Source organism: Pelodiscus sinensis, unplaced genomic scaffold, assembly GCF_049634645.1.
Source record: "Pelodiscus sinensis isolate JC-2024 unplaced genomic scaffold, ASM4963464v1 ctg88, whole genome shotgun sequence".
In the NCBI taxonomy this organism is placed as follows: Eukaryota; Metazoa; Chordata; order Testudines; family Trionychidae; genus Pelodiscus; species Pelodiscus sinensis.
The window spans coordinates 231,788-251,407 of NW_027465944.1; the positions used below are offsets into that span (position 1 = coordinate 231,788).

At 63.5% G+C, this 19,620-nt stretch overlaps 1 protein-coding gene across 1 annotated transcript; it reads left to right on the plus strand.

The window, feature by feature from the left end:
* The first annotated feature begins 3,951 nt into the window (after positions 1 to 3,951).
* DCAF15 (DDB1 and CUL4 associated factor 15) lies at positions 3,952 to 19,372 on the plus strand. Its single transcript, XM_075917154.1, has 13 exons — positions 3,952 to 4,108; positions 5,369 to 5,466; positions 5,655 to 5,790; positions 7,551 to 7,657; positions 8,792 to 8,931; positions 9,983 to 10,153; positions 12,191 to 12,802; positions 14,855 to 14,946; positions 15,971 to 16,099; positions 16,898 to 16,983; positions 17,232 to 17,336; positions 17,608 to 17,723; positions 18,674 to 19,372. Exons 1-13 carry the CDS (start codon positions 3,983 to 3,985, stop codon positions 18,727 to 18,729), a joined length of 1,974 nt encoding a protein of 657 aa, XP_075773269.1. The 5' UTR covers positions 3,952 to 3,982; the 3' UTR covers positions 18,730 to 19,372.
* Positions 19,373 to 19,620: the final 248 nt, after the last annotated feature.

Below are 19,620 nucleotides of genomic sequence, written 5' to 3' on the forward strand. Positions count from 1 at the left end.
GCACTGGACTGACCTACCACCCCGGAGTTTGGTGAAACTCAATCCATTCCCGTTGGTCAAGTGCCTGAATGCGCCGGAGGGATGTTGCAGGGAGATGGTCACGGTGTTATTAACACCCCCATGTTGACGAGCAGGTGGAAGCTCTCAGCTCATTTTCTGACCGATTCCTTCAATGTGCTTCATAAATAAGTCCCCGGTCATTTACGTATGTCACGCCCAAGTGAGGGTGGAGGATCCTGCGTTTCTCATGCCTTCTAGGACTCCCCAAGGGAGGGGCGGCCCCTTGCTTCCATCCAGGGCTTCGGACCTCATGTCCATGTCACATGTGGAGGGTCTGACATCATGCTCAGTTGGGGCAGGATGGCCCCAGGCCGAAGCAGTGACATTTGTGGGCAAGTGGATGATGTTTCCTTGTGGCCTTTACCGTGGTGCTCATCACCAGACGGAGCGCATCACAGAGATGAAGGAATTTCTCTTCAGGGCTCCCAGGGACATATACCAAGTGTGGCTGTCTTTCTACAGGGGACCCTTAGACTCAGCTATTCAGGGCTTCACTCGGGAACCACTGGGTCAGACTCTCCCGTCTGCTTTCTGCCGGAAGACAGAGCAGCTGATCAAAAAGGTCTCTTTTGGCCTCAGTATCTACAACGCTCCCTCTTTACCGACTGGGGCCGTTGTAGTGCAGCATGCGTCAGCGCACGGCAGCGACACAATTTGGTTGGGATACAACAGTTTAATGCGTCCCCCGCTTTGGGCACAGTGTCACTGGTATTGAGCTGCGCCCTTTAGTTGCTGCTGCCTTTGGGCTGCCCCGCCGGTGCGACGTGCTTTGGCTGTCAGCCCAATGGGGCAAGGTGCTACCATCTGACTGCCCACCGTTGTGGGCCAGGCCAGTGGGTTGCTTCCCCACTGGGTCCTAAGCCATTCGGCTCTTGTTGTCTTTGGCCTGCACCATCTGGCACAATGCATTGAGTTGCCACCCCACTGGGCATCGTGCCTTTTCCCCATGGAGCAGGCATTCTCATGGGGGGTATGTCTACACTACCCCGCTAGTTCGAACTAGCGGGGTAATGTATGCATACCGCACTTGCTAATGAAGCCCGGGATTTGAATTTCCCGGGCTTCATTAGCATAAGCGGGGAGCCGCCATTTTTAAATCCCCGCTGCTTCGAACCCCGTGTAGCGCGGCTACACGGGGCTCGAACTAGGTAGTTCGGACTAGGGTCCTATTCCGAACTACCATTACTCCTCGTGAAACGAGGTGTACCGGTAGTTCGGAATAGGCACCCTAGTCCGAACTACCTAGTTCGAGCCCCGTGTAGCCGCGCTACACGGGGTTCGAAGCAGCGGGGATTTAAAAATGGCGGCTCCCCGCTTATGCTAATGAAGCCCGGGAAATTCAAATCCCGGGCTTCATTAGCAAGTGCGGTATGCATACATTACCCTCCTAGTTCGAACTAGGAGGGTAGTGTAGACATACCCTGGGTGCCCCCTGCTGTTCAGGGGTGCCGGTAACGGGGCCAGCCCTCACCTCACACGAGCGCCTCCTTTTGGCTCACTGTGGGTTCCTGCACTGCCTTCAACCTTCGGGCTACTCAGCTTTGGGTCAAGACACCCAGCCTTCCAGGCTCTCTGAGTCCAGCCTCTCAGTCTGTTTCTCCCCTCGCTAGGAGAGGGAGGCCTCCAGGGCTTCTCCTCCTGGAGACCGTGTCCTGAACAGCTCCCCGCTCTGAGCTGTCCTTGGTTCTGCCAGCCCCCAGCCTTCTCCCTCCCCTATCTGGGCTGCAGCTGAGCTCCTGCAGCTCCTTTTGTAGTCCCTCCTGGCTCCTGATTGGCTGGCTCTGCCACAGCCACTCTAGCCTCCTGGAGGCCTTCTCTATGAACCTCTGGGCCTTGGGGTCGAGCCCTATCACAGTGCCATCCAGTTTGTCTGTCGTTGTTGGGCCACACTGCCATCAGAGGCCATGCCACTTCCTATGCCGTCTCTGGGCTGTTATTTTCATTGGCTGTCCTTGTCATAGAGCACCATGCCATTTGGCTATTGTCATCATTGGGTACCATGTCATTTGGCAGCTGCCCCATGGGATGCCATGTTGTTTGGTTGGCATTGTTGTTGGGCATCATGCTCTTTGGATGCTGCCCCTTGGGTGCCAGGCTGTTGCCCCCCATTTGGTACCAGGCTATTGTCCCATTGGCACCAGGGTGTTGCTGTTATACCTTTGGACACCAGGCTGTTGCCCTTTGGATGCCCTACCATTTAACTGTTGCCCAGTTGGGTGCTAAGTTGTTGGCTCGTGCCCTGTTGGGCGCTGGCCAATTGGCTATTGACATATTGGGCACAGAGCTGTCAGCTGTTGAGTGCCATGCTGTTGCTCTGTTGGGTGCCAGACTGTTGGCCCATTGGGTGCCAGGCTGTCATTGTTGCCCCATTGGGCACTGAGCTATCAGCTTTGGATCCATTGGGTGCCAGGCTGTCACTATTACCCCACTGGATGCCAAGCTGTTGGCTGTTACCGCATTGGGCGCTGAGCTGTCGGCTGTTTGCCCGTTGGGTGCTGGACTGTCGGCTGTTTGCCCGTTGGGTGCTGGACTGTCGGCTGTTTGCCCGTTGGGCAGTCGGCTGTTGGTTGCCGGGCTGTCGGCTGCTGGCGGTTGGTCGGTTGGTTGCTGGGCTGTTGGGCGGTTGGTTGCCGAGCTGTTGGCTGTTGGTTGCCAGGCTGCTGGCGGTTGGTTGCCAGGCTGCCAGTGGTTGGTTGCCAGGCTGTCGGCAATTAGCCAGTTGGTTGCCGGGCTGTCGGCGGCTGGTTGCCGGGCTGTCAGCGGGTGGCTGCCGGGCCGTCGGCGGTTGGCTGGCAGGCTGTCGGCTGTGGCTGGCCAGTCTGTTGGCAGTTGGTTGCCGGGCTGTCGGCTGTCGGCGGTTGGTTGCTGAGCTGTTGGCAGTTGGTTGCCGGGCTGTTGGCAGTTGGTTGCCGGGCTGTCGGCTGTTGGCGGTTGGTTGGCAGGCTGTCGGTGGTTGGTTGCCAGGCTGTTGGCTGCCGGGCTGTTGGTGGTTGGTTGGCAGGCTGTCAGCGGTTGGTTGCCGGGCTGTCAGCCGTTGGCGGTTGGTTGCCGGGCTGTTGGCAGTTGGTTGCCGGGCTGTCGGCGGTTGGTTGCCAGGCTGTCGGCGGTTGGTTGCCGGGCTGTCGGCGGTTGGTTGCCGGGCTGTCGGCAGTTGGTTGCCGGGCTGTTGGCGGTTGGTTGCCGGGCTGTCGGCGGTTGGTTGCCGGGCTGTCGGCAGTTGGTTGCCGGGCTGTCGGCGGTTGGTTGCCAGGCTGTCGGCGGTTGGTTGCCGGGCTGTCGGCGGTTGGTTGCCGGGCTGTCGGCGGTTGGTTGCCGGGCTGTTGGCAGTTGGTTACCGGGCTCTCGGTGGTTGGTTACCGGGCTCTCGGTGGTTGGTTACCGGGCTCTCGGTGGTTGGTTGCCGGGCTGTTGGCGGTTGGTTGCCGGGCTGTCGGCGGTTGGTTGCCGAGCTGTCGGCTGTTGGCCAGTGGGCTGTCTCTCTCATGCCATGGCAGGGCCTCGTGCGCCAAGGACATATGGAGCCCGTCGCCATGACGACGGCGCACAGGACCCGTGTCTGTCAGGTGCCTCTTAGTGCCCCTGCGCCCAAGGACCCTTGTTCCCGCCGCCCCTGGAGGCGGGTCTCTCTTGAAGCGCTTCTCCATAGCAACCAAACGGCACAGAGACTGACAGTAATTCGCCACCAATCACACAACGCGAACTGACGGGGCGGGCCGAGGCGACAGGGTTCTGATTGGTGAGCGAGCTCTTTGGGGCGGGACGCTCGCGATTGACGGCCGAGTGGACCAATGGCACTCGCGGAGTGATCTCAAATCCCGGCGGGCGGCGGCGCTGGCCAATGGACGAGCAGCGTGGGCGGGACCGGGCGCGAGAGGCGGCGGCGGGCCGGGACGCTCCGGAAGCTGAGGGGGCCGGGGGGAAAATGGCGCCCAGCTCGAAATCGGAGCGGGGCGGCCCGGGGGGGAAGCGGGGCCCGGCGGGGGGCGGATCCTCCGGGGGGGGCCGGGGCCGCCGGGAGCACGTGGTGCGGCAGCTCGAGCGGGTCAAGGTGAGGGGGGGGCGGGGAGGGTGAGGAAGCCGCGGGGGGGGGCACATGGGGGCGGGGGGGGGGAAGGAGGGAGCTGGGGGGGGCACATGGGGGCGGGGGGGGGGAAGGAGGGAGCCGTGGGGGGGCACATGGGGGCGGGGCGGGGAGAAGGAGGGAGCCGTGGGGGGGCACATGGGGGCGGGGCGGGGGGGAAGGAGGGAGCCGTGGGGGGGCACATGGGGGCGGGGCGGGGAGAAGGAGGGAGCCGTGGGGGGGCACATGGGGGCGGGGCGGGGAGAAGGAGGGAGCCGTGGGGGGGCACATGGGGGCGGGGCGGGGGAGAAGGAGGGAGCCGTGGGGGGGCACATGGGGGCGGGGCGGGGGGAGAAGGAGGGAGCCGTGGGGGGGCACATGGGGGCGGGGCGGGGGGAGAAGGAGGGAGCCGTGGGGGGGCACATGGGGGCGGGGCGGGGGGGAAGGAGGGAGCCGTGGGGGGGCACGTGGGGAGTCCTGGGGTGCGTGCGCAGGGCATGGGGTCTGGACTAATCGAGGTCCTGTGGGGACAGGCTGGGGGCTCATTGCCAGGGGTGGGAGGCCCTGCGGGGGGGAGGAGTTCCCGGGAGGGAGCTGCTTTGCGGGGGAGGGGTGCTTCCCGCGGGGGGCTGTGCGGGGCGGTTGTAGGGTGCAGGGTGTGACTGGGAGGGTGCCGGGAGGGCAGTAAGAGGCAGGGGGATGTGGGCATTCAGCCTGTAGAGGCCGAGTCGGGCGCGATGAAGGAAGAGAGGGCGGTTTCCACACAAGGGGCTGATCTGACTGGAGAGGGAGTGGCGGGGGTGAGGGTTGGGGGGCTGGGATTGGTCCTGCCTTGGGCAGGGGGCAGGGGGCAGGACTTGATGTCCTCTTGGGGTCTCTTCCAGCTCTGTGGTTCTATGAGAGCTGGGGGTAGAACGGGGGGAGTCCTGGCGCCTAGTTTTGTGTCTGCTGCCCTCAGCCTGCAGCCAGGTTGCTCCTTTCAGCCCCTGCCCCAAAAGGCCCAGCCCTGGGGGCTGCGACAGAGAGTGCGGGGGCTGCGCCTAGTGCGGTCACCGTTCTCGAAAATAAACCCCTGAGCCCCAAGTAGCCCTTGTCTAGCTCAGCTCCTTCTGCACCCTGGGGTTACAAGCGGAAGGCCTCCCCAGGCCACAATTCAGGGCGTTTGGGGTACCCCCACATCCATGGATGTCCTGAGCCTGCCTCTTGTTGGACGTACCGCAGAGCCTCTGACACACACCCTCTTTCCAGATCAGCGGGCAGCTTTCTCCCCGCCTTTTCCGCAAGCTGCCCCCCCGGGTGTGCGTCTCCCTGAAGAATATTGTTGACGAGGATTTCTTGTGTGCAGGGTAAGCAGTGGCATGGTCTGTGAAGTGCATTCCCTCCTGTCGGAGGGCGCCAACCTGACTTCCGGTTTGGGGGGGGGGGTTGAGGAGGGGGCTGTGAAACACAAGCAGGGGGAGCTGCCAGGCCCAGCAAGCTTGGCGAGGTGGGGATGTGAATGCTGTGAGTGCTCTGTCCTGTGCTTCCCTTCCAGACACATCTTCCTTGGTTTCTCCAAGTGCGGGAGGTACGTCTTGTCATATACCAGCAACAGCGGCGATGACGACTTCTCCTTCTACATCTACCACCTCTACTGGTGGGAATTCAACGTCCACAGCAAGCTGAAGCTGGTGTGTACACGTCCCCCTCTGCTATGGGGGGAGGGAAGACTCCAGAATAGGGGTGTAGTCCGGGGCTACTCAACTCGCGGCCCGTGGACTGCGTGCGACCTGCGGTGCAGTTTGGGTTTACGTGGGGGTTTACGTGCTGCCCATGGGTGGATCCTTTGAACATGGCCTCCACTGGGAGCACGCTCCATAATGGCAAGTCAGTAGAACGGTCTTCGGTTGAGATGCGTTTTAGTAGTTACATTCCTGGACTGTCGTTGCTCATTAAAAGTGATGTCACGTGGGTGGAAATCGGGTAAATGTCGCATTTTATGAGTATCAGCAAAACTGGCTTAAATGGGGCCAGTGTGTTGTGTGGTCTTGCCTTAATCTCTGCATTCATGCCTGTCAGTGTGAAAGAAGCTATTTGCATATAGTCAGGGCTTGACAAATAGTGTAATCTACTCGCCCGTGGCCCCGGAAGAGCCGGCACGGAGTGATCTGCACATGTGCAGAGCCTTGCATATATTTGTATAAATATTTGCATGTCTATGCAACCGCACTTAAGTTGCGATCCTCAGCATGTGCTGTGAGTATCATTGAGGCCCCTGAGGCTTCCAAAGTTGAGCAGCCCTGGTGTAGTCAATTAACCGATAAGCTTTTGCATCCCTCCTCCCCCTTGCCTGTGCATTTTTTAGCAGGCTGGCCAGCAGCCTGGCTCGTGACGGTTCCGGGACCTACTCCCACTGCGATTCTCTATTTAAAACGTGTTAGGAGCCAGGCAGGCAGCGTGGGGTGACAGGCAGCCAGTGGATGAGGCGAGCTGGTTTTTAAACTGGCTCCCCTCACAGACCAGCTCCTGCCTGGCACCCTAGGCTGCAGCCTCTGATCCAGAGGCAGCAGTGTGGAGTGACAAGGGGGCTCCTCGGGATTGGGGCCGGAGTGCACTGGCTGCCGGCCGCCCCTGGAGACTATTCAATAAACCGACATTTAACATCCCTGCTCCGGAAGGAACTGAGCATAATGAAGACCCACTTCCTGCAGATATTCTCCCTTTGGGCTGCGAAGGGTTAACTTTACCGGCACACTTCTGGGGTAAATGGCTAACCAGCGGCCTAGTCCGGCTGGAGCAGTCCTCCGCCCAGGGTGTGGTGTGGTGGGCTGGACACAGTCCAAGCAGTACCCGCCTGCAGGACTTCCATTAACCAGTTAAAGCTAATGCTTAGCCACTAACTCTTTGCATGTTATTTTACATCCCTAGATCCAGAGGGATCTAGTGCTGACCAGGGTTTGGTGTGGTCTGCGCTTTAAGGGAGGCAGAAGGAAATCCCAGCTGGGCCATTGGAGAATCCTTCGGGTGCACTTTGCTCGCGTTAAGAAGCTGGCCTCCCCAGATCCCTAATGAAACTGTCGCATTTTCCCCGTGGTTTCAGTTCTTCCTGTGCTAAATGCTGGTGCTGTGCGCTGTCAAACTATGTGGTGCTCCACCCCAGAGGCAGCTGTACGCAGTGATTTCTTGTGTGCAGTTGGTTTGTGTCTAAAGCATTTTGGGGCCCTCCTGAGAGAAGGGGGAATCAGGTAATTTTACATTTCAGTCCTGTCTGTGCCAAACCGAACATCTTCAGTGAACGCCTGATCCCAGCCAAGCCTCTTCCAAGACCTTCCCAAGTAATTTTGGCCTTGCAGGTGTTTTCCCGGTGGGGTTCTGATTCCAGATCCCACTCCCTTGGTTCTCTGTTTTCTTCCATCGGCCTTCAGTCCAGTTCCCGCTGTTCTTCCCATAGGTACGACAGGTTCGCTTGTTTCAAGATGAAGAAATCTACAGTGACCTTTACCTGACTGTGTGTGAGTGGCCCAGCGACTCCTCCAAGGTCATTGTCTTTGGCTTCAAGTGAGTTCCATCAAATGAGTCTTGTCTGGCAGGGTGGGGGGAGGAGGAGAGATTTGGGTAGATTTTGATCTCCCTGCTGTCCCCCCAACTGCCCCCACCCCACCCCGGAACGGGTTACAGGCCATTGAGACCCACAGCAAATCTTTCATTGCCGCTGCCAGCCGCGTCCCCGAGGGGTTTGTGTGCGAAGCAGTCCTGCCCCTCTCAAACAGACACAGCTACGTCGCTTAACACACACGTGTGGGACTGGCCTTCGAAATTGCGTTCCTCACCCTCGCCTGGCCGGCGCAAGCCAAGTCTTCCCTTCAGCCTCTCCCTGCTCGGGCCTCCGCCCTAGAAGATAGACTGCTTATGGCTGTCAGGAGCGGGGGTTTGGGGTAGGAAGGGGAGAGCCAGGGCTTGGTTACTTTCTCCCCGCCTGAGGTTGGAAGAGCCAGATTCCCTGACTTGGCAAGTGAGAGAGAGAGAGATGGGGTGCGTGTGCTGTGGTTGGTGAAAGTGTAAACATCTACACGGTTAACTGGTGCACGTGGGCTGGCATACGCCCCTCCCCCGGCCGTGCAAAATGATTTCACTTCCCTTGCTGTTTTGTTTGCTTTTTGAGGACGAGCCTCCTTTGTTTTCCGCCTGTTTTCAGTGACTGTACGTGGCTTTGTGTGCCGTTGAACTGGCAGCGATGTGTGTCTCTTCCCTCCGCGTTGTGTTTGTGTGTGGTGCGATAGCTAGGGCAGGAGCCTCTTGTGTTGTGCGCTGCGCAGACTGAACCCAAAGCCTGCCCTTGCCCCCGAGAGCTTACAGCCAAAGCACACGGGGAAGTTTCCGTCACCCCAGCGGTGGCTGGGAGCTCGACTGTAACGTCACCGCCTGTGAAACCTGCTCTTGGAGCTCTGAGCACGGTTCAGTCCTGCCCTTAGCCCCGAGGCTCTTGTCAAAGAAAAGTAAGTGGACCATAGTTGCGATGCCAGTTTTGCTTGGGCCCTTCGCAGAGCCGCCTCGCCCCCGCTCCTGCATGGCGGCTGGCTGAGGAGCCTGGTGTGAAAGCTGTGCCAGTCCAGGGGCAGAAGATGTGGGTGAGACAGGGTTTGAATGCCTGACCTCTGACCGGGACCCGCTGTGTCTCCTCTCTCCCGGCAGCACGCGCTCGGCAAACGGGCTGCTGATGAACATGATGATGATGAGCGATGAAAACCATCGGGATATTTACATCAGCACGGTGGCCATGCCCCCGCTCATGTACTGCCCCGGCTGCAGGGATATGGCCCTAGCACATCCAGGTGAGCCGGGCAGACGGTCCCTCGCCGCCGGAGCCGCGCGCACGGGGACCGCTGGTGGGCGTTTTCCTACTGGACCAGCGCAGGCTGTGCCGCTGGGCGGAGGCGGGGAGATACGCTTGGGGGCGGGAAGGAATGAGATCGGATTGGTTTAGGGCCGTGTTTCTCAAACTGGGGTCTGCAGGTCCCGGGATTCAGGAGGGAAACTCCAGGGGTCCCTGGGCACTGCTTATCAGCTCCTCCCTCTGCCCTTCCTCCCAGAGCCAAGGCAGCTCCCTGCCCACCCTGGAAAACTCCAAGTCCCCGTGGCCCCTAGGTGCATGGGGCCAGGGAGACTCCACGCACGGCCAGTGCCCCAGTGCTAGCTCTATAGCAGTGGGGGGAGGGGCAGCGTGTGGAGCCTCCCTGGCCCCCCATGCACTTAGGGGCCACAGGGATTGGCAGCCGCTTCCTGGGATCTGTGGTAAGCGCTGTCGGGATACTGCACCTTAACCTCCCCCCACCATGCACATCCCCCCCATCCCGTCCCAGCTCAGAGTCCTGTCCTGCATCCCCCCCCCAACCTTCTGCTCCAACCCAGAGCCCCCCTTGCTCCCCAAACATCTCATCCATGGCCCCATGTCGGATCCCTCATGGCACCCGGCACCCAGCCCCCCGCCCCAGCCCGGTGAAAGGGCGTTGGGGGGTGAAGAGCTAGCCATGGAGGGGGAGGAGATGGAGTGAGTGGGGGTGGGGCCTCGGTGAAGGGACAGGGCAGGGGGTCCCTGAAAGTCGAATCAAAACGGGGGGGGGGGCCTCGGGTTGTTTGTTTGAGAACCGGTGGCTTGGGGGGCAGTTGGGACTCCGGGCTCCTCTTGCTGCTTGGCTTTTGGCAAGTTGTCATGCTCCGTGCCTCAGTTTCCCCCTCCAGCCAGCACCAAGGATACCAGTGGGGTTCGTTCAGTTAGTCCTAGCAGGCTCGCCGCGGGTGTCTCTGGGACTGTCTGACCCCCCCGCTGTTCTCCTCTTGCGGGCGGGGACGGGCTCACGGGTCCCTCTGCTTGTGCCTCCTCAGGGGACCCGCACGCCCACTGCCTGCAGCACGGCTTCATGCTGCACACCAAGTACCAGGTGGTCTACCCGTTCCCCACATTCCAGCCAGCCTTCCAGCTCAAGAAGGACCAGGTGGTGCTGCTCAACACCAGCTACTCCCTCGTAGCGTGCGCGGTCTCCGTGCGCACCACAGGTGGGCGCCGCGCCAGGGCTGGCAGAGCGTTACCGCGCCTGGGCACCTTCCCGGCCGTGCTCGGGCGGCTGCTTCGCTCGGTCCCTCCTGGCCGGGATATTGGCTCTCCCGCAGCTTAGACTGTCAGGGGCTCCGGGCAGGGCTGGTGTCCTGCAAGCCACGGGGCCTGGCCATAAGAGAGCTACAGGGCATTCTTCGGAGCCCCAGCTACCACGTGGGACCCGCCTTCCCCACTTGGCGGCTGCTCGCTCACCTGGAACAAAGCAGCTGCCTAGGCCTTGGCAAGGGGGGGGTGGTCTTTGGGCCCAGGGGCCTGTTACGCTAGGTGCTGTACAACCTGTTCTCCTTGCCCAAGGAGCTTGCAATGCAAGAAAACCAGCAGAGGCTGGGGGTGGAGTGAGGGGGAGGCCCCCTCAGTTTACTACAGAAGAGAGTGTGGTCTAGTGGATAGAGCATCAGACTGGGACTTGCTAGCTGAGCCTGGGCAAGTCGCTTCCCCTCCCTGTGTCTGTTTCCCCGTCTGTAAAATGGGGAGAATGACCTGACCTCGGTTGTAAAGTGCACGTGCCGGAGAGCTACGTCCATACTAGCATTGGCCCCACAGTAGAGGCCGCACACACGGGCCTCCCGCCGAACAGGTCGCTGGCCTGGTTAGAAAGCCTGAGCCGACCTGGGAAGATGGACGAAGTCTCTTAGAGGTCTGCAAACCACGGCTGCACGGTCGCTCGTTAACATTACAGAGCTCGTTGTTGCCGCATATTTTACTGTAGTTACGTTGGAGTGGGTTGCGGTGAGGTTAGGTCGTCCCCTGGCGGCCGCGGCCGCGTTCAAGTTAACCCTCGGTCTGTTTTTTGAAAAAAGGGACAGAGTTAAACAGCCGGGTTTCAGCAGATGCCGTGTGTGAGACTCACTTTTGATCCTGGTGGTTTGTGTCGTGCTGGGAGACCGGCCGGGGGCTGCCAGGGTTAATCCGGGATTGCAAAGTGCTTTGAGATCCAAGGCCAGAAGCTGCTGCAGCAGGCTGTTTTGGGGGGCCCCCGGCTGCGGCAGTTCCTGGGGCCCTGTCGGTTTGGTCCATGGTGGGGTGCCATGCCTCGGGCAGCATGGAAGGCCGTGCTGACGTCACTGGAGGTTTTAAGAGCCGCTCAGGCAAGGCACCTGTCGGGAATCGGGGTTCTCAGCCTCCCTCTGGGAGGGTGCAAACCCTCCCTGCGCCCCAGCCGGGTTTCTGCGTAGAAAAGCCAGGCCCAGCGTTAGTGTGTACTCCGGCCCCGGGCCCTGCTTGGTGGCCTCCGAAAGCAGATGGGACTGACGCTGGCTGATCTCCTGGGGAGAGAAGCCTGCAGCGGACGTGGGAGAAACCCAGACACGGTGGGGGCCACACGGAGCCGGGGGAGCTAGCGGGTCAGTTGGGTTTTACTCCTGCGGGTGCTGGGGTTCCTGGCTTTGCTGCTGGCTCCCTGCGTGACCTGGCCTGTCACCTCCATTCCTCAGTGTCTGCAAAGCCCCCGCAGATCCCAAAGCGCCGACCTCGGGGAGGGGGCCGCCGCTGTGCAAATTACCGCTTGGCCTCCTCGTTGGCCTCAAAGCCAAGGGGGAGTGAGTCCAGAATCCCAGTGCTGGGGAGAGGAAGGATGGTCCAATGGTTAGTGCGCTAGCCTAGGGTTTGGGAGAAGCGAGTTCAGGCTCCAGTAGCCTTCTGCCGTGGCTCCCCTTCCGATGGGGGCGCTGGCTCTGCCCAGCTCCCGAGGAGCGATCGGGAGCACGTAACGCCCGGGAAGTGCCGTGGGACCCGCCCTACAGGAGCCGGGCGGTCCTCCTCGCCCTCGGGGTCTGCCTAGCCGCCACCTTGGACAGGAGGGCGCGTGTCGCTCGCCCCCGGGGCACAGGGAGGGTCTGGGCAACGGTTTGTGAGCTGCGCCCATTGCCCAGGTATCGGGGCCGCGGGGCTGCTCCCACTTGTCCCGGGGAAACGCTGAGAGTTGTGTCTGTGTGGCCGTGGCCTCTTTAACCCCTTCCTCCCTCTCTCCGCTTTAGAGGACAGCAGCTTCTGTCAGATCCTCTACGAGCGAAGGACCCAGGCGCCGCCCCCCCGGGCGGGGGCGTGTGGTGCTGCAGGTGCCATGCCGGGCCCCGCGGGCGCGGAGGAGCGGATGGAAGGAGGCAGCTCCCCTTGCCGGAGCGGGGCTGCGCCAGTGGCTGCCAGCAGAGCTGCCCCGGGCCCACAAGGCCCCATCAAACCCCCGGAGCTGTCGCCAGCTGTGGCCAAGGCCAAAGAGTTTGTGGCCGACATCTTCCGCCGGGCCCAGGAGGCGAAAGGCCCAGCCCCCGAGGAGGAGGCAGCTGACAGCCAGTCAGAGTGCTGTCCCACCAAGGACACCGGCCCGCACGGGTTCTTGTCCCAGGGCGTCCCGGCTGGGGCAGCGTGGGAGGCCAGGCCGTGCTTGGGGCCCTCCGGGAGTGACTGCCGCCTGCACCACGGCCTCTCCTCGCCCAGGGGAGACCGAACTCCAGAAGGGGAGCAGCCCCCGAAGGATTCTCCCCTTGCCGGCCTGGAGCTGGAGAGCCAGACGGCCGAGCCCGGCTACGTGAACTACACCAAGCTGCGGTACGTGCTGGAGCCCAGCGACCTCTCGGAGCCGGAGGACGGTAAGCGGAGCTGCGGGGCTGATGGAGGGGTTCGGGGGAGCCTGGGGCTGTGGGGCTGATGGAGGGGTTCGGGGGAGCCTGGGGCTGCGGGGCTGATGGAGGGGTTCGGGGGAGCCTGGGGCTGCGGGGCTGATGGAGGGGTTCGGGGGAGCCTGGGGCTGCGGGGCTGATGGAGGGGTTCGGGGGAGCCTGGGGCTGCGGGGCTGATGGAGGGGTTCGGGGGAGCCTGGGGCTGCGGGGCTGATGGAGGGAGCTCGGGGGAGCCTGGGGCTGTGGGGCTGATGGAGGGGTTCGGGGGAGCCTGGGGCTGTGGGGCTGATGGAGGGGCTCGGGGGAGCCTGGGGCTGTGGGGCTGATGGAGGGGGTTCGGGGGAGCCTGGGGCTGTGGGGCTGATGGAGGGGTTCGGGGGAGCCTGGAGCTGTGGGGCTGATGGAGGGGTTCGGGGGAGCCTGGGGCTGTGGGGCTGATGGAGGGGGCTCGGGGGAGCCTGGGGCTGTGGGGCTGATGGAGGGGCTCGGGGGAGCCTGGGGCTGTGGGGCTGATGGAGGGGGTTCGGGGGAGCCTGGGGCTGTGGGGCTGATGGAGGGGTTCGGGGGAGCCTGGAGCTGTGGGGCTGATGGAGGGGTTCGGGGGAGCCTGGGGCTGTGGGGCTGATGGAGGGGGCTCGGGGGAGCCTGGGGCTGTGGGGCTGATGGAGGGGGCTCGGGGGAGCCACTCAAGGGGCAGAGAATGGGGGGTTGTGGGGAAGTTCCAGGCCCGTGGGGTGGGGAGCAGGGGAGGAGTTGCCTGGTGGTGGGTCTGGGGGGACAGATAGGAGGCAAGGGGGCTGTGCGGGGAGGCCCAACCTTCCCTACCCGATGTAGCCCTCGGGCCAGAAAGTGGGCCCACCCCTGTGCTACCCCTGTGGGCTGCGAGGCAGCTTTGCGTTTTTGTGGCAAGGCTGAGTGGAGAGCTGGAGACTGAATGGGCCGAGCCGGGCCCAGCTTCCCTCTCGCGGGGCCCACGCTGCGGGGCCCGGGGGTCCCTGCGGGGCCCGTTCTGCGGGGCCTGCTCTGTGCTGCAATCTGCAGCCATTCAGTGTGGGGGGGGTGGAAAATCCCGAGGTTTCTCTTCTCCAGCGTCCCTCCAGGGCTGTGGGCTCGAGCCGCCCGCCCGCCCTCCGTGCTAGACCCAGCCACGCGCCGTTCCCCGGGGCCTCTGGCCAGAGGGGCCCTGTCCCCCTCGGGGAGATCCCGGCGCAGGGCTGCTCCCCGGTTCTGGCGCCAGGAGGAGCGGCTCAGTGCGGTGGCTCTGGTCGCTGCAGACCCTCCCCTGCCCCATGGCCCGGGGCTTTGTCTCTTCCCTCTGCAGGGTCCCGCCCGGTGCCCCAGTCAATGCACCCACTTGCTGAAATGGCCCAGCTGCTGTTGCTGGCGGGTGGGCGCCTCCGCTGAGGGGCCGCTTCGGAATCCGCCTCTTTCACGGCCCCTCCCCGTCCCCCCCAGCCTGGAGCCTTGGGGGGTAGCTGCCGACCCAGAATCAATCCCCAGGCTGGCAGAGGCCTCGGGGCTCAGCGAGTCCAGCCCCCGGCCCAAAGCAGGACCAGCCTGACTGAGCAATCCCAGCCGGGACTGAAACACCTCTAGGGCTGGAGGTTCCACCCCCGCCCTAGGGAACCCAGCCCAGCACCTCCCCACCCGCCATGGGGCACAGCTTGTTCTAATATCCAACCTAGAACCCCCCATTTGTGTGTGTCCCATGGTAGCCCCAGGCCTGGCCCTGAACCCTACAGCAAGAAGCCAGCCCCGGCCCCCAGAGCCCACGGTCTCAGCTGCCGCTGGAATGATCCCATGAACCCTGGAGTCGAGCAGCTGCCTCCCCCCGCACTGTGGCGCCTGCAGGGCCGGCGGGCGCAGGGGCTCTGGCCCCCAGGCGGGCTCGGAAAGGCACGTGCCGCCGGTCTGAGCAGCAAGGCCGTTGGGAGCAGATTGCACTGACCTGCGCCCTTAGGAGGGGCTCGTCCCATTCCGGTTCGGCCCCGTGGCCCTGCCTCACGCCGCCTTCCCTTCCAGAGTACGAGGACGACAAGATCTCGCTGCCGTTTGTCGTGACGGACCTGCGAGGGCGGAACCTGAAGCCACTGAAGGAGAGAGCGATATTCCAGGTCAGGCCCGGCCTCGGGCTGGGGGTGGGTATGGGGGGCGCTGTCGGCTTGAAATCCGGTGAGCCACCATTTGCCGGCTGGCCTGGGCAGCCCTGGTTTCTGGCCCCCGATGGGGCGGGCCGGGCACAGGCGGAGGCGGGTGTCTCTAAGCTTGCGTCAGCCGCAGCTGTTCCATAGCGACGTCTCCCTGGGCAGCAGGTCCCCACGTGCGCGCTGGCTGGCGCCGAGTGGTGCGTTTTCAGGCGTCCGTTCTGACTGGCAGCTGGGGCAGAGCCCGGCCCTGCTGGCCTGGCTCCAGTCAGGAGAGACCGAAGGGTCCCCTCTCGACGGGCTGGGGGCAGATCTCCGCTCCGTCGGGGGGGTTACGCAGGGAGACGCGTGAGGCCGGGGAGGGCAGCGTGCACTAGTAGGCAGCACGCTGGCCTGGGACCCGGGAGACCTGGCTTGTAGCCTTGGCTGTGCTTCTGGGCGCCCCCGGGTGGGTGCCCCCTTGTCCCGTTGCCCTGTTAAGGACTCTGGTGAGCTCTGAGTGTGGGGAGGGGGGGATCCCTGCTCTGAAGGACCCGGCCCCCAGGGCTTCAGGAGGGTCGCACTGTGGGCCCGCCCGCCCGGGGCACCTCGTCCTGTCGGCGCGGCTAGAGGCTCCAGCGAGCGCCCCGCACTGTCCGGGCGCCCAGCCAGAGGCCCCACAGAGCCTGCAGGGAGTCCTCCCTCTAGCCTGGCTGCCAGTCCCGGAGGGGTCGTGGGCTTGCACAGGGCGGCGCGTGAGCCCGCAGGGAAGCTGCCATCACAGGCCTGGCACTGCGGGAGCGGAATCCAGCTTGGAGCAGCCGGTGTCTGTGTCAGTGTCAGTGCAGAGCTAGGGGGCGAGACCAGAGCCCCTTTCTGCAGCCACAGCTCGGGGGGAGGACGTGCCTCGGACACAGCGGGCCCCCGGTGCACCCGAGGGCGGGCGCAAGGCGACAGGCCCTCAGGGCTTTGGCGAAACGGACGCTGAGGTGTCTGGTTCCCTGCCCCCTTGCAGGGCCAGTACCTGACTGTGGAGCAGCTGACGCTGGACTTCGAGTATGTCATTAACGAGGTGATCCGGAACGACGCCTCCTGGTCCAGGCAGTTCTGCTCCTTCAGCGACTACGACATCGTCATCTTAGAGGTGAGGGCGTGAGTGTGGCAGGGTGACTGCAGGGCCCCGGGGTTCTCCCCGGGCTGGGAGCCAGCAGGGTTGCCCCCGCGGCTCTGCCGGGTGCATCCCCAGAAGGAGCAAGGAACTTTCCTGTTGACGGCTGCATCCCGGAGCAGGGCGCCGCCAGGAATGTGGGGCTCCCGCTGGAATGAAGCCGACGGCAGGAGCCCTCTTGCGGCACAGCACGGCCAGCGACGCCAGCCCTGGGGTGCCGTGTCCTCCCTGGGTCCCGTCTGCAGGTGGCGGTTGGGGCTCCGTGGGGAGCGACGGTCTGGCCGGGAACCTGGAGGCGCGGGCGTGCCAGCCTCTGCGTTCGCCCGGCTGCTGCGCTGGCCCCGGGTCGGGGGGGAGTTGACCTTCCTGCCGACTGCTCCGGACTTACCTAATCGGAGGGGACAGGCCTCCCCCCGTCGCGTCGCTGCCTCACATCTCGCTTAGTCGGGGGCCCCAGTCCCGCTGTCTGGCCTCGGCAGTGCCCGGGCGCGGCGGGGAATCCCGTGGGCAGGCGTCCTGTGCACGCCAACGCCTGGTCCGGAGCCTGCCGAGGGACGGGGAGGGCAGCCGGGGGGTGGCTTAGCAGAGAGCCCTGGTCTGCAGTGGCCATCCAGGGCTGAAGGCAGCCCGGCCCCCTTCCCTCTGCCTGGCACTGGGATCCAGCCTCCCTGGGGTGGCCGTGCCCAGCCCAGCTCCGCAGTGATCTCTGCCAGACTCACCCCCTTGCCAGCACGGCGCTGCCTCCCCAGTCACCTGGCCGGTCCCTCCCCCTAGGTGTGTCCAGAAACCAACCAAGTCATCATCAACATCGGCTTGCTGCTCTTGGCCTTCCCGGCTCCGGACGAAGAGGGCCAGCTGAGGTGAGTGCAGCCGCCGCCTCTCCGGCCCCTCGGCCTGATGTTTTAGGGGAGCCAGTCCCCAGAGTAGGGCAGGAACTCGGGTGAGGGGAGGCCCAGGGGGCTTTCAGGGGAACCCCCTTTACAGATCCCCTCCACCCACCCAGCCTCCGTCCTGAGTGGGCTCCGGGGGGCTCTGGTACCTGCCCAGAGCGAGCCTGGGGCGTGTCCCCCGCAGGGTCCCTGTTCTAACCAGGCCCGTGTCTCCCCAGACCAAAGACCTATCACACCAGCTTGAAAGTGGCCTGGGACCTGAACACCGGCACCTTCGTCACCGTCAGCGTGGGAGACCTCACGGAAGTCAAGGGGCAGACCAGGTGCGTGGCAGGGGGGCCGGATCCTGGCTCCTTCAGCCCTTCGCTGTTCAGATTCAGAGCCTCGCCCTGCGCCCCGAAAATGCTGCCGCCCCAGTTCAACCCCCCCTTTTCCCACCCAAGCGCCCCTCCCGGCGCTCTTCGCTGGGCACCCGGCTGCCTTCCGCCTCCCCTGGGCTGGTGGGGGTGGCCGGAATCCCAGGGCTGCCTGGGGCTTGACCCCCCCTCAGGGCGTGGCCTGGCTCCGCGAGCTCAGTGTCTGTGCCGTCCGCAGCGGCAGCGTGTGGAGCTCCTACCGGAAGAGCTGTGTGGACATGGTGATGAAGTGGCTGGTGCCCGAGAGCAGCGGGCGATACGTCAACAGGATGACCAACGAGGCACTTCATAAAGGTAACGGCCGGTCCCCTCGCTGGGGGGAGCCCTGGGGGGCTGCGTGCGCGAGATGGAAGATCGCCGTCCGCGCTCGGCCTCCCAGCGCGGTGCCTGCGCCGTTCCCAGCCTGCCTGGGCCGTGCTGCTCGGTCTCTAGAGCAGGGTTCCTCAGGCAGCGGGGCGAGTACCCTGGGGTCACTCCAGAGAAGTCCGGGGGTACCCAGCACAACTGAAATGTGGAGAAAACTGAATGTTTGGGTTCAGCTTTCCAGACGTTTCATCGCCCGCCCGGCTACCATTGAGCTGTTTAAACAGATGTGTTGCAACGGTAGAAAAAATGTTTGTGCCTCTGAGAACTGTAGGTACTGGGGGTACTTTTTTTAAAGGTGTACTTACCCCTTTTTTTAAATATACTTTATAAAAAAAGGTTGAGACACTATTCTAGACAGGGGCCTGCCCCAGACTCCCTGCATGGGGCTGTTTCTCTGCCCTCACTGCCTGGCCCCCGGCTGTGTCCTGCAGCTGAAATAACCGCCTGCTCCTAGGGGCTGCTGGGGTCACGCCGCTGACACGCTCACCCCAGGGCTTCCTGCAGCCGGCCCCTGGCTGAACTTGGGCTGATGGGTCAGACAGACACTGGCCCCCAGCAGCCCTGGTGCAGACAGTGTCTGGCCAAGCCCTCCCAGCCTGGACCCAGCTGCGGCACTGGGTCATGCCCAGAACCCCTAATGGGAATGGGAGGGGGACTCGCAGCCGCTCCTCGTCCCATCTCTCCAGGGCCTGTGGCTGCCCTGGGCCCCGGGCGCCTGATGGAGGCCAGAGGCTCGGGATCCGGGGCTGGGCTCTCTTGGCTGGCGGCCGGGCCGGGCTTTCATTGTGCTCCCCTCAGCTAGCAGGAGCTGAAGGCGCGCCAGGCCCCTCTCCGCCCAGGCCCTTTGTCCTGACCCCTCTGTGCTGTCGTCTCTGCAGGCTGCTCCCTGAAGGTGCTGGCCGACAACGAGCGCTACACCTGGATCGTCTTGTGACGGGCTCCTGGCCGTCGGATTGAACTACCTCCTCCCGGTTGAGTCTCGTTTGGTTTTCATTTCTCTTCGTCCTTTTTTAATTAGCGCAACTCGTGCTTTTGCTGGAAGGGGCTGGACGTAGGAGTCTCCGGGGGGGAGGGGACGCCTTCCTCCCGGGCCCAGCCTGGCCGAGCGGCTCCTCGGGGTTGGACCGCGCGCAGCGTGTCTGGCTGGGACTCGAGCTGGCGGGACGGGGGGAGGAGACCTGACCCTCGTCCCCGTGAGCTGCGGTGACTTACGCTCAGCGTGAGCAGCGGGGCTCTGCCAGGGCGGGGCCCTTCCGCCCCTGCTTTTGGAGGTGGTGAATTGTTAACTGCGCTCGGGCCGCGCCTGGCCTGGGGAGGCAGCACGGCGGAGGGGAGCCCCCCGGCCAGCGTGCCCCTGGGCCGGTTCCGGTCCCGTTCGGTGGGTATTTAAGTGTCATTCTCTGTTCGGTGTTTACGGCACTTTTCCCAGTGGAGGAGGTTTTCCCTTGGGAGTCCAGATAGCCCCCCTCCCCCGCACACTTGGTGGGTCATTCCACAGCGCCCCTCCCACTGTTCATCATTTAGTTCTCCTCAAATGGGCTTTCGTTTCCCTGTAATAAACGTTTTAATTTCCAAGGCGCCGGCTCGCCTCGCTTTCTGCGGGGGGGGCTGGAATTCTCAGCAGTCTGGGGATTTAACCCCCGTCACCCAGCCCAGTGGTTTGGGTGGCTCAGGTGCGAGCCTGGAATTGAATTCCGTGTGGCCTTGGGCCAGCCACTTGGGCTCTGTGCCTCAGTTTCCCCCGCACTGAAGAGAATAGCCCTGCCCACGGGGCACCGGGGATCCATACTTTATCTAGGCACATCTCCTGTGGCGATGGGGGCTA